This window comes from Monodelphis domestica, chromosome 7, assembly GCF_027887165.1.
Source record: "Monodelphis domestica isolate mMonDom1 chromosome 7, mMonDom1.pri, whole genome shotgun sequence".
In the NCBI taxonomy this organism is placed as follows: Eukaryota; Metazoa; Chordata; class Mammalia; order Didelphimorphia; family Didelphidae; genus Monodelphis; species Monodelphis domestica.
The window spans coordinates 189,644,682-189,658,366 of NC_077233.1; the positions used below are offsets into that span (position 1 = coordinate 189,644,682).

Genomic DNA, 13,685 nt, shown 5'->3' on the forward strand with positions numbered 1-13,685 from the left:
GGGATAGATAGGCTGTTGAAGCCAATGTCACACTGGTTTGTAGGATGTGGGCTCTTGACTTGGCTAGTAATTTTCTTTCTCATGTTCTCTGGATCTACACAGTCTACTCTGTTTTCTGTCCATTCTTCTTTGCTGTGACCTAAAACAGTTACCTGGCTTAGGTATCCTCTAGGGGCCCTAATATCTTCTTTTCTTCCTCTCTATACAAATATTTTATCATCTTTCCTTGATGTGTATTCTAATTTAGCTGGAATCTTCTTCTCTTTGACTTGGGCTTACTAGATTCTTCTCATCACACCTGAATTCCTTTACTCTCTACTATGCTTCTGTCTTTTATTTCCTGGATCTTTTCTCTTTCCTTTGGTATTTAGTCCTTCTACCTTTGTATTCTCCCAAGTTGCATTACTGAAAAATGCCAATAGATGATGTCTCTTGGTAGTAATAACTTTGGGCAATGAGCCATGTACAGCCCTGAAAAAAATGAATTGAGGGATGACCACGCCCTCAAACAGAAGAAAAAATATAGGAAGACTTGATAAATAGAAATAAGTAAGGCGCAGTTTTATATACACATATATCTTTTTGTCAATTAATGGCTTTTCTAATGGGATGAAGGAGAGAGAGGGAGGGAATTAACTGAATATCTTAATATTTTAAATGTTACAAGCAAACATGAATTTTTAAAACCCATGTTTATGATATAAGAGAAAAAACTTATCCAGCTAGATTGGTGTATATGGCATATGTAAATGTATGTGCATGCAAAACATACATATACATGCATGTGCCTTTATATATACATGTGTGTTTTGGCTACGTTTTGGCTAAATATGAAAAAAGTGCAATAACCCTGAAAGACAGTGTATACATTTATTAAAATGAGCAGCACAGAGAAACCTAGGAGGTTAAAGAAGGAAGCGTCTCCGTGGGATAGCGTGATGTGGTCGGCTTCGTGAAGGAGGCGAAATTGCTTGGGGCTTTGAAGGAGAGGTGGAATTTGGCTAGATAGAGAGGATGAGGGAAAGAATTCTGGGAACTTGAGTGAAAGAAGGAAAGTTATGAAGGTTGAGAAAGAACATATGTTTGTGCTCACTTAGCAGTAAGTAAGTCTGGAGAGAGACTACAGTTAGATTGTGTAAAATAGATGTCAAACTTGATTGTATATAAAATAGGTGTCAAATTCACAGCTGAAAAACTCAGCTTAAAATTTAAGGGGCGTGGGGATAGCTGTGTCGTTCAGTGGATTGAGAGCCAGGCCCAGAGATGGGAGGTCCTGGGTTCAAACCTGGCCTCAGACACTTCCCAGCTGTGTGACTCTGGACAAGTCACTTGACTCCCATTGCCTAGCCCCTCCCCCACTCTTCTGCCTTGGAGCCAATACCCAGTATTGACTCCAAGACAGAAGGTACAGGTTAAACAACAACAACAACAAACAAACAAACAAACAAACAAATAAATTAATTAATATACACATATATAAATAAAATTGAGAACTGTTTAACAAAATATGTTAAAATATAGTGGAGTATAGATAATATTATTTGGTGGTTTTCTGAGTCAGCATGCCTCAGGATATCCATTTCTGTTAAGAGTTTGATACCATTCATATAAAACAATGAATATTAGATACAGTATGGGGGATTTTATCTTGTAGGCATATTGGCTTCATTGAAGTTTTTCTGTAAGTAGTGACCTGGAAAAATGAGATGTTTTAAAATGATTAATTTCATGGTAGCCTTCAAGATAAATTGCAAAGAGTTAAAGAACTGGAAGTCAGAAGCTCAAAAGTGATTGCAGGAGGCAGCTGGATGGCCCAGTAGATAGGGGGCCAGGACCAGAGATGGGAGATCCTGGGTTCAAATGTTGTCTCAAATACTTCCTAGCTTTGTGACCCTGGACAAGTCACTTAGCCCTCATGGCCTAGCCCTTATTGCAATTTTGCCTTGGAACCAATACATAATACTGATTCTAAGATGGAAGGTAAGTGTTTTAATTAAAAAACAAACAAACAAACAAAACCCAATGGCAATAGTCCAGTTATGGGAGACTGGCCATGAGGATCTAAAGGCACTTTTCTTTGCTAGGGTACATTGTTGTAACAAGAGAAGGAACTACTCAAGGGGACCCCAGGCACATTACTTAACTCTATTGCTTTCCTTTTATCTTTTAGGCAGCCTGTAAAGATTGTGTATTCTCCCAAGGATCCAGCCAAGGCAGAAGGGGGCTCCAAAGGAGATGTGAACGAGGAGGTTGAAGCCCTCATTTTGAAGCCTACTCAGAGGGAGAGGAAGCCCTCTTTGTTTAAGGTGTTATATAAAACCTTTGGGCCTTACTTCCTCATGAGCTTCCTTTTTAAAGCGCTGCATGACCTGATGATGTTTGCAGGCCCTGAGATCTTAAAGTAAGTCCACTTCTCTTTTTGAGCTTCTTCCTGTTTTCTTTGTCTAGCCCTTCCTCTTGGCTATCATCAATCAGGCTCTTTAAGGGGACCTTAACACATTTAGCTATGTCTTTGACCCAGCAGGTGCTGCCCAAGTCTCCACTTGTGATAAAGCAGTTTGGTCCCAGGCTAAGAGCTCTCCTTGGGGAGTGCCAGGAGACCAGGGTTCTATTTATCCTAGTGCCTGTGCCATTCTCCCTCCTCTTGGGCCTCAGCATCTTCATCTGTGAAAAGGGGATAATAATGTCTGACTTCCCTACTTCATGAGCATCTTGTCCCCAGTCTGACTCCAGGCTTCCCTCTCCAGGCTTTATTTGTGCCTCATTCAAGCCAAATTGGCCTACTTGCCATTACCTAATCCTGGTGTACTCCATTCCCACTGATATTTCTTGGCACAGTATCCTGGGCCTGAAAGGCACATCCCCTTCAGTTCCTTCAAGGCTTAACTCTCAGGCCACCTTCTCCCATTGGGAAGCTCTTCCCAATTCTTTTAATTGTTTGTGCTCACTCCTTCCCTTTCAAAGGACCAGGGGTGCTGGACCTGGAATCAGGAAGGCTTGATTTCAAATCTTGCTTCAGACACACACTAGCTGCGTGACTCTGGACAAGTTGCTTAATTTCTCTGAGTCTCGTCTGTAAAATGGGCATAATAAAATAATTTACCTTATTGGATTGTTGTGGGGATCATATGAGATAATGTATGTAAAGTGTTTTGCAAATTTTAACAGATTTTGTAAATGCTATTAGTAGCAATATGAACAAATGCTATTACATGTATAATAGTCATAGCAGTAGTAGTAGTAATTGTAGTAGCCGCAGCAGCAGCAGCAATGTTATTTATTTACATGTATTGTTCCTCTTGGGACTTAAGCTCTTTAGGGGGCAGAGCTTAGCCTTTGTTTGCCTAGTGCCAAGAGCAATGCCTTGAACATGGTAGGCACTTAATAAATGTATGTAGGATATTGCATTGGATTAGGAAAGGATGGTGATACCGAATAACTCATGTAAATATATTATAATGTAAAGCCATATTTTCTTTTTAAAATGTCAATGAGCTTAGCATGCATTTATCCCAGGACAGCCCTTATTGGCCAAGGATGTGGCATTGTTGAGAAAGAAACCTCCTGTTTATATTAGTGTTAAGAACCCTTAGACAAGCTATACTTTCCATTGCTTTTGTCCTTCCTTGGCCTCAAATTTGCATCTTGGGACACTCATAGAGGCATCAACCAATCAGTCGATCACTAAACACTTATTAAGCACCCACTGTGTGCCAGGCACTGTCTTAAGCACTGGACATGGAGGCAGAATGGCACAAAGAACAACAGATTTTAGAGTTTGAGAACCTGGGTTTAAATTTTGACTCTTCTAATTCCCCAAGGGCCTTGGCTTTGGGCTCTTTGATTCTTTCCCACTCTGGCTCTAAGTCTCATTTTCCTATGGTCTTGGGGACTAGAAACTGGGCCAACTGGATAGGCTATGACACAGAGCTTTCCTGATTTTTTTTTCCCCCCCGAGTTTACACAAAACTTTGACACGTAGGCACTTAGGGTTATATAATTTGTTACTTCCCCAATTTTTTATTTCACCCTTCCCCCAACCCCAGTTTTTTTTTTTAACACTTTAAAGGAGAAGGAAGGTATTTATATGATCTGGTTGTTGGCACTTGTTTTTTTTTTCCCCAAACCTTTACCTTCTGTCTTGGATTCTAAAGGCAGAAGAGTGACAAGGGCTAGGCAATGGGGATTAAGTGACTTGCCCAGGGTCAAACAGCTAGGAAGTGTCTGAGGCCAAATTTGAACCCAAGACCTCCCTACTCTAGGCCTGACTCTCAATCCACTGAGATACCCAGCTGCCACATGTTGGCACTTTCTACATTTTGTATGGAGGACTTGAATTTTGTTACCTCTTTAGATTGAGTTAATGGGCTTTCCTTATTCTTTTCCAGATTGCTCATCAATTTTGTGAATGATAATCAGGCCCCTGATTGGCAGGGCTACTTTTATACAGCACTTCTCTTTGTGAGCGCCTGCCTACAAACTCTGGTCCTACACCAGTACTTTCATATCTGTTTTGTGAGTGGAATGAGAATCAAAACTGCTGTCATTGGAGCCATCTATCGCAAGGTAACTTGAGTTTAAAAACTTCCTGGCACAAATGGGCAGGTTATTTTTTGGATCCTTAGTTTCTCATTTCCTTGACTCTGAGTTGAAGAATCCACAATGCTGCTTCACTGAGCTGCTGGACAAGAACGTTTCTTTTCTCATATTTTTTCAGTTGTACATATTTCTTAAATTAATTTATTTTTTATTTTAAAATATTTTTTCATGTTTTCATGATTCATTTTCTTTCCCTCCCCTTTTCTTTCCCCCCTTCCAGAACCAATAAGCAATCTCACTGGGTTGTACAAATGTTATCACTTGGTACCTATTTTCATATTATTCATTTTTGCTATAGAGCCATTTTTTAAAGCCTAAATTCCAAATCATGTACCCAAATATACATGTGATAAGTGATGTCATATGTTTTGCTTCAGCATTTCTACTCCCATAATTCTTTCTTTCAATGTGATTAGCATTCTTTTACATAAGTCCTTCAGGTGTGTCTTGGCTTGTTGCATTGCTAGTAGTAGCAAAGTCTATTACATTGGATTTTTCCACAATGTTTTACTTTCTGTATATAGTGTTCTTCTGGTTCTGCTTACTTAACTCTTCATTAGTTCATATGGAAAGCCTCCAAATTATCAATCCTTACAGCACAATAGCATTCCATCACCATTTATTCAGCCATTCCCCAATCAAGGGACAACCTTTCATTTTCCAAATTTTTGCCACCACAAAGAGTGTGGCTATGAATATTTTTGTACAAGTATTTTTACTTATGATCTCTGCGGGGTACAAGCCTAGCAATGGTATTACTGGATCAAAGGGTATGCATTCTTTTAAAGCCCTATGTGCATAATTAATTCCAAATTGCCTCCAAAAATGGCTGGATTAATTCACAACTCTACCAGCAATGTATTAGTGTCCCAATTTTGCCACAATCCCTCCAACTCTTATTATTTTTCTTTACTATCATTTTGGCCAATCTGTTAGGTATGAGGTGATGCTTCAGCATTGTTTTGATTTGCATTTCTTAAATTAAATTATGAGAGATTTAGAACACTTTCATGTTTTTATTGATAGTCTTGATTTCTTTATCTGAAACCTTGATCATTTGTCAGTTGGGGAATGGCTTGATATTTTGTAAAATTGACTTAGCTCCTTATAAATTTAAGAAATGAGACTTTTGTTAGAGGTTATAAATATTTTTCCCCATTTGTTGCTTTCCTTCTAGTATTGTTTGCATTGTTTTTGTTTGTATAGAAACTTGGTCTTAAATTCTTTTCTTTACCATAGATCTGACACATATACTAGTCTATGTTCAACTAATTTATTTATGGTTTCCCTCTTCATTTTTAAGCCATTTATCCATTCCAAGTTAATCTTGGTGTAGGGTGTAAGAGGTTGATCTAAATCCATTTTCTCCCATACTGTTTTCCAATTTTCCTAGCAGTTTTTGTCAAATAGTGGGTTCTTGTCCCAAAAGCTGGGATCTTTGGGTTAATCAAACACTATCTTGCTAATGTCATTTATCCTAAGTCTATTCCATTGATCCACCCTTCTATCTCTAAGCTAGTACTATATAGTTTTAATGATCACTGCTTTATAGTATAGTTTGAGATCTGATAAAGCTAGGTCTCTATCCTTCATTTTATTTTTTATTATTTCCCTTGATATTCTTGATCTTTTTTTTGCAATTCTATAAAAAATATTTTGGTAGTTTGATAGGTATAGCACTGAATAAGTTAATTTAGGTAGGATTGTTATTTTTATTATATTAACTCATCCTACCCATGAGTAATTGATGTTTTTCCAGTTGGTTAGATCTAGTTTTATTCGTGTGAAGAGTATTTTGTAATAATGTTCATATAATTCCTGAATTTGTCTTGGCAAGTAGATTCCCAAGTATTTTATCTTGTCTAGAGTAATTTTAAATGGAATTTCTCTTTCTAACTCTGGCTGCTGGGTTTTGTTGGAAACATAGGAATGCTGATGTTTTATGTGGATTTATTTTGTACCCTGCAACTTTGCTAAAGTTATTGATTGTTTCTACTAGTTTTTTAGTTAATTTTCTTTGATTCTCTAGGTATACCATCATGTCATCTGCAAAGAGTGATAGTGCCTACTTTGATTCCTTCAATTTCCTTTTCTTTTCTAATTGCTACTGCTAGCATTTCTAGTACAATATTAAGTAGTAGTGGTGATAATGGGCATCCTTGCTTCACTTCTGAGCTTATTAGGAAGGCATCTAACTTATCCCCATTGCAGATGATACTTGCTGATGGTTTTAAATAAAGACTGTTTATTATTTTGAGGAAAGGCCCTTTTATTCCTTTATTTTCTAGTGTTTTCAATAGGAATAAGTGTTGTCAAAGGATTTTTCTGCATCTATTGTGATAATCATGTGATTTCTATTAGTTTGGTTGTTGATATAGTCAATTATGTGGATAGTTTTCCCAATATTAAACCATCCTTGTATTCCTGGTATAAATGCCACCTGATTATAGTGAGTAATCCTTGTGATAACTTGTTGTAGCCTTTTAACTAGTATTTTATTTAATATTTTTGCATCTATGTTCATTAAAGATATTGGTCTATAGTTTTCCTTCTCTGTTTTTGGTCTTCCTGGCTTGGGAATCAGTACCATATTTGTATCATAAAAAGAATTTGGTAAGACTCCTTCTTTGCCTATTTTGTCAAATAGTTTGTAGAGTATTGGAATTAATTGATCTTTAGTTAGTTAGAATTCACTTGTGAATACATCTGGCCCTGGTGATTTTTTCTTAGGGAGTTCTTTGATGACTTGTTCAATTTCTTTTTCTGATATGGGATTATTTCAGTATTCTATTTCCTCTCCTGTTAATCTAGACAATTTATATTTTTGTAAGTATTCATCTATTTCACTTAGATTGCCATATTTATTACCATATAATTGGGCAAAATAGCTCTTAATAATTCAATAAAAAGTTTTTTGGTAGTTTGATAGGTATGGCACTAAATAAGGAAATTAATTTGGGTAGGATTGTCATTTTTATTATATTAACTCATCCTATCCATGAGCAATTAATGTTTTTCCAATTATTTAGATCTAGTTTTAGTTGTGTGGAGAGTGTTTTGTAGTTGTGTTCATATAGTTCCTGTTTGTCTTAATAAATAGACTCCTAAATATTTTATATTGTCTAGAGTGATTTTAAATGAAATTTCTCTTTCTAACTCTTGCTGCTGAGTTGTGTTGGAAATATATAGAAATGCTGATGATTTATGTGAGTTTATTTTGTATCCTGCTACTTTGCTAAAGTTGTTATTTCCACACACACAGTTCAAATCACCACATCCCAAAGCTTTTTAGTTGATTCTCTAGGATTCTTTAAGTAAACCATTATATCATCTGCAAAGAGTGATAATTTAGTCTCCTAATTGCCTACTTTAATCCCTTCAATTCCTTTTTCTTCTCTAATTGCTACTGCTAGTGTTTCTGGTACAGTGTTAAATAATATATTTATTTTGATAATGGGCATCCCTGCTTCACTCCTGATCTTATTGGGAAGGCTTCTAATTTATCCCCATTGCAGATGATGTTTACTGATGGTTTTAAATATGTGCTGTTTATTATTTTTAGGAAAGGCCCCTCTATTCCTATACTTTCTAGTGTTTTAAATAGGAATGAGTGTTATATTTTGTCAAAGACTTTTTCTGCATCTATTGAGATAATCATGTGATTTCTGTTGGTTTGGTTGTTGATATGGTTAATTATGTGGATACTTTTCCTAATAATAAACCATCCTTGTATTCCTGGTATAAATCCTATCTGACTATAGTGAATAACCCTCGTGATCACTTGCTGGAGTCTTTTTTGCTAGTATTCTATTTAAGATCTTTTGCATCTATGTTCCTTAAGGAGATAGGTCTGTAGTTTTCTTTCTCTATTTTTAGTCTTACTGGCTTGGGAATCAGTACCATATTTGTGTCATAAAAGGAATTAGGTAAAACTCCTTCTTTGCTTATTTTGTCAAATAGTTTGTAAAGTATTGGGATTAATTGTTCTTTAAATGTTTGATAGAATTCACTTGTGAATCCATCTGGCCCTGGTGATTGTTTTCTTAGGGAGTTCTTTGATGGCTTGTTCAATTACTTTTATGATATGTGTAAAAATTAAAATTAATGTCAAATAATAAAAATGTTATATTTTAAGGGATTTATTAATGATCATTAGAAATCAAGGAATAAAGGGATACAAAATAAAGACCATGTGCCCATGGCTGATTAGCCGATTTCAAAATCCCCACTCACCATTGCCATGCTCCCCAACAGGGCCAAAAAGAGGGGCAGGACCCTCCACATCGCTGCCTACAGGTAGTATGTGACTACAGGAAGTCAGTGGGCTCCCAGGAAATGTAGTCCTTTTTTTTTTTCTTTAAACGTTATTTTATTTAGTCATTTCCAAACATTAATCATTGGAAACAAAGATCATTCTCTTTTCCTCCCCCCAACCCCCTACCCACCACCTCTCCCATAGCCAACGCACGACTCTACTGGGTATCTCATGTGTTCTTGGTTCGAACCCATTTCCATGCTGTTGGTATTTGCATTAGAGTGTTCATTTAGAGTCTCTCCTCAGTCATATCCCCATCCCCCCTGTAGTCAAGCAGTTGCTTTTCATTGGTGTTTCTACTCCCATAGTTTATCCTCTGTTTGTGGATAGTGTTTTTTTTTAGATCCCTGCAGATTGTTCAGGGACATTGCATTGACACTGATGGAGAAACCCATTACCTTCGATTGTACCACAGTGTATTAGTCTCTGTGTACAATGTTTTCCTGATTCTGCTCCTTTCGCTCTGCATCACTTCTTGGAGGTTGTTCCAGTCTCCATGGAATTCCTCCACTTTATTATTCCTTTGAGCACAATAGTATTCCATCACCAACATATACCACAATTTGTTCAGTCATTCACCAATTGAGGGGCATCCCCTCATTTTCCAATTTTTGGCCACCAAAAAGAGTGCAGCTATGAATATTCTTGTACAAGTCTTTTTACTTAATGTCTCTTTGGGGTACAAACCCAGCAGTGTTATGGCTGGGTCAAAGGGCAGACAGTCTCTTATCGCCCTTTGGGCACAGTTCCAAATTGCCCTCCAGAATGGTTGGATCAATTCACAACTCCACCAGCAATGAATTAATGTCCCTACTTTGCCACACCCCCTCCAGCATTCATTACTTTCCATAGCTGTCATGTTATCCAATCTGCTAGGTGTGAGGTGATATCTCAGGGTTGTTTTGATTTGCATCTCTCTGATTATAAGAGATTTAGAACACTTTTTCATGTGCTTATTAATATTTTTGATTTCTTTGGCTGAGAACTGCCTGTTCATGTCCCTTGCCCATTTGTCAATTGGAGAATGGCTTGATTTTTTTGTACAATTGATGTAGCTCTTTGTAAATTTGAGTAATTAAATCTTTGTCACAGGTTTTTATGAAAATTGTTTCCCAATTTGTTGCTTCCCTTCTGATTTTAGTTACATTGGTTTTGCTTGTACAAAAGCTTTTTAATTTGATGTATTCCAGATTATTTATTTTGCATTTTGTGACTCTTTCTAATTCTTGCTTGGTTTTAAAGCCTCTCCCTTCCCAAAGATCTGACATGTATACTATTCTGTGTTCGCCTAATTTTCTTATAGTTTCCTTCTTTATGTTCAAGTCATTCACCCATTTTGAATTTATCTTGGTGTAGGGTGTGAGGTGGTGATCTAAACCTAATCTTTCCCACACTGTCCTCCAATTTTCCCAGCAGTTTTTATGAAATAGTGGATTTGTGTCCCAAAAGCTGGGATCTTTGGGTTTGTCATATACTGTCTTGCTGAGGTCACTTATCCCGAGTCTATTCCACTGATCCTCCTTTCTGTCTCTTAGCCAGTACCAAATTGTTTTGATGACCGCTGCTTTATAATATAGTCTGAGATCTGGGACTGCAAGTCCCCCTTCCTTTGTATTTTTTTTTTCATGATTTCCCTGGATATCCTTGATCCTTTGTTCTTCCAAATGAACTTTGTTATGGTTTTTTTCTAGATCAGTAAAAAATTTTGAAGTTCCATGGGTATGGCACTAAATAGATAGATGAGTTTGGGTAGGATGGTCATTTTTATTATATTGCCTCGTCCTACCCATGAGCAGTTAATGTTTTTCCAATTGTTCAAGTCTAGTTTTAGTTGTGTGGAGTGTATTTTGTCGTTGTGTTCATAAAGTTCCTGTGTTTTTCTCTGGAGATAGATTCCTAAGTATTTTATTTTGTCTAAGGTAATTTTGAATGGGATTTCTCTTTCTAGTTCTTGCTGCTGAGCTGTGTTGGAAATATATAGAAGTGCTGATGACTTATGTGGGTTTATTTTGTATCCTGCAACTTCACTAAAGTTGTTGATTATTTCAATTAGCTTTTTGGTTGAATCTCTAGGATTCTTTAAGTAGACCATTATGTCATCCTCAAAGAGTGATAACTTGGTCTCCTCATTGCCAATTTTAATGCCTTCAATTTCCTTTTCTTCTCTAATTGCTACTGCTAGTGTTTCTAGTACAATGTCAAATAACAGAGGTGATAATGGGCATCCTTGTTTCACTCCTGATCTTAATGGGAATGCATCTAGTTTATCCCCATTGCAGATGATATTAGTTGATGGTTTTAGATATATACTGTTTATTATTTTTAGGAATGACCCTTCTATTCCTATGCTTTCTAGTGTTTTTAATAGGAATGGGTGTTGTATTTTATCAAAGGCTTTTTCTGCGTCTATTGAAATAATCATATGATTTTTGTTCTTTTGCTTGTTGATGTGGTCAATTATGTGGATGGTTTTCCTAATATTGAACCAGCCCTGCATCCCTGGTATAAATCCTACTTGATCATGGTGAATGACTCTTCTGATCACTTGCTGGAGTCTTTTTGCTAGTATCCTAGTTAAGATTTTTGCATCTATATTCATTAGGGAGATTGGTCTATAATTTTCTTTCTCTGTTTTTGGCCTGCCTGGCTTTGGAATTAGTACCATGTTTGTGTCATAAAAGGAATTTGGTAGAACTCCCTCTTTGCTTATTATGTCAAATACTTTGTATAGCATTGGAGTTAGTTGTTCTTTGAATGTTTGATAGAATTCACTGGTGAATCCATCAGGCCCTGGGGATTTTTTCTTAGTAAGTTCTTTGCTGGCCTGTTGGATTTCTGTTTCTGATATGGGATTATTTAAGAAATCTATTTCTTCTTCTGTTAGTCTAGGCAATTTATATTTTTGTAGCTATTCATCCATATCACCTAGGTTGGTATATTTATTGCCATATAGTTGGGCAAAGTAGTTTTTAATGATTGCCTTAATTTCCTCTTTGTGGAGGTGAGGTCCCCCTTTTCATCCTTAATGTTATTAATTTGCCTTTCTTCTTTCCTTTTTTAAATTAGATTGACCAGTACTTTGTCTATTTTGTCTGTTTTTTCAAAGTACCAGCTTCTAGTCTTGTTTATTAGCTCAATAGTTCTATCACTTTCGATTTTATTGATTTCTCTCTTAATTTTTAGGATCTCTAGTTTGGTTTTCTTCTGGGGTTTTTTAATTTGTTCGTTCTCAAGTTTTTTTATTTGCATTTCCAATTCATTGATCTCTGCCCTCCCTAATTTGTTAATATATGCACTCATGAATATGAATTTTCCTCTAAGTACTGCTTTGGCTGCATCCCATAAAGTTTGAAAGGATGTCTCACCATTGTCATTTTCCTCAATGAAATTATTAATTGTTTCTATGATTTCTTCTCTAATTAACCGATTTTGGAGTATCATATTATTTAATTTCCAATTAATTTTTGATTTGGCTCTCCGTGTACCCTTTCCGATCTATATTTTTATTGCTTTGTGATCTGAAAAGGTTGCATTTATTATTTCTGCTTTTCTGCATTTGAGTGCCATGTTTCTGTGACCTAGCGTATGATCTGTTTTTGTGAATGTGCCATGTGGTGCTGAGAAGAAGGTGTATTCCTTTTTGTCCCTCTTTATTTTTCTCCATATGTCTATTAACTCTAATTTTTCTAAGATTTCATTCACCTCTTTTACCTCTTTCTTATTTATTTTTTGGTTTGATTTATCTAAATTTGATAGTGGTTGCTTCAAGTCTTCCACTAATATGGTTTTATTGTCTATTTCTTCCTTCAATTCTCCTAGTTTCTCCATTAAAAATTTGGATGCTATACCATTTGGTGCATACATGTTGATTAGTGATATTTCCTCATTGTCTATATTCCCTTTTAACAGAATATATTTACCTTCCCTATCCCTTTTGAGCAGGTCTATTTTTGTTTTGGCTTTGTCTGATATCATGATTGCAACTCCTGCCTTCTTTCTATCAGTTGAGGCCCAAAAGGTCTTACTCCATCCTTTAATTCTAACCTTGTGAGTATCAACCCACCTCATGTGTGTTTCTTGACGACAACAAATGGTAGGGTTTTGGGTTCTAATCCAATCTGCTATTTGTCTACGTTTTATGAGTGAGTTCATCCCATTCACGTTCAAAATTATGATTGTTACTTGTGGATTCCCTGGCATTTTGATAACTTCCCCTAGTTCTGACCTTTCTTCTTTAGCTATATCCTTTTGAACCAGTGATTTACTTTAGGTCAGTCCCCCTAATCCCCTCCCTTGATATGCTTCCCTTTCTGCCCCTCCCTTTATATACTCCCTTCCCCCACCCCCTCCTTGATTTTCCTTTCTTTCTTACCCTGTTGGATAAGATCGAATTCAGGATCCCACTGGATCTAGATGTTTTTCTCTCTCAGATTTGATTTCACTGAGAGTAAGGTTTAAGTAATACCACTTCACACTTTCTTCCTCTCCTTCTCATATGAGAGTTCTTCCCCTCCCCTTCCCATGTGTATCTTTGTAGGGGAAAGATTATTCTATTTAGTCCCCCCACCCATTTCTTGAAGTAAATGTTAGTATTATTGACGATTCCCCACTCCTTTTTTCTTTCTTTGCCCTCCCTTTCACCAAATCTTCTTGATGCCCCAATTTTTCCCTATGTATGATTCTTCTAACTATTATGATGCATACAATTTTTGCAAGTTAAGCAATGCATTTTCCCCACATATATTAATATATATAATTTGATATAAATGTA

The 13,685-nt window shown here is 36.4% G+C and overlaps 1 protein-coding gene across 5 annotated transcripts in view; it reads left to right on the top strand.

Moving 5' to 3' along the window:
* The window catches only part of ABCC1 (ATP binding cassette subfamily C member 1), a 184,071-nt gene that overhangs the window by 89,053 nt on the left and 81,333 nt on the right, over positions 1-13,685 (top strand). For all 5 annotated transcript variants that reach the window (XM_056806199.1, XM_056806200.1, XM_056806198.1 and 2 more), the window contains exons 8-9: positions 2,171-2,401; positions 4,389-4,566. In XM_056806199.1, coding sequence (XP_056662177.1) covers positions 2,171-2,401; positions 4,389-4,566 — 409 coding nt within the window. The remainder of the gene's footprint in view (positions 1-2,170; positions 2,402-4,388; positions 4,567-13,685) is intronic.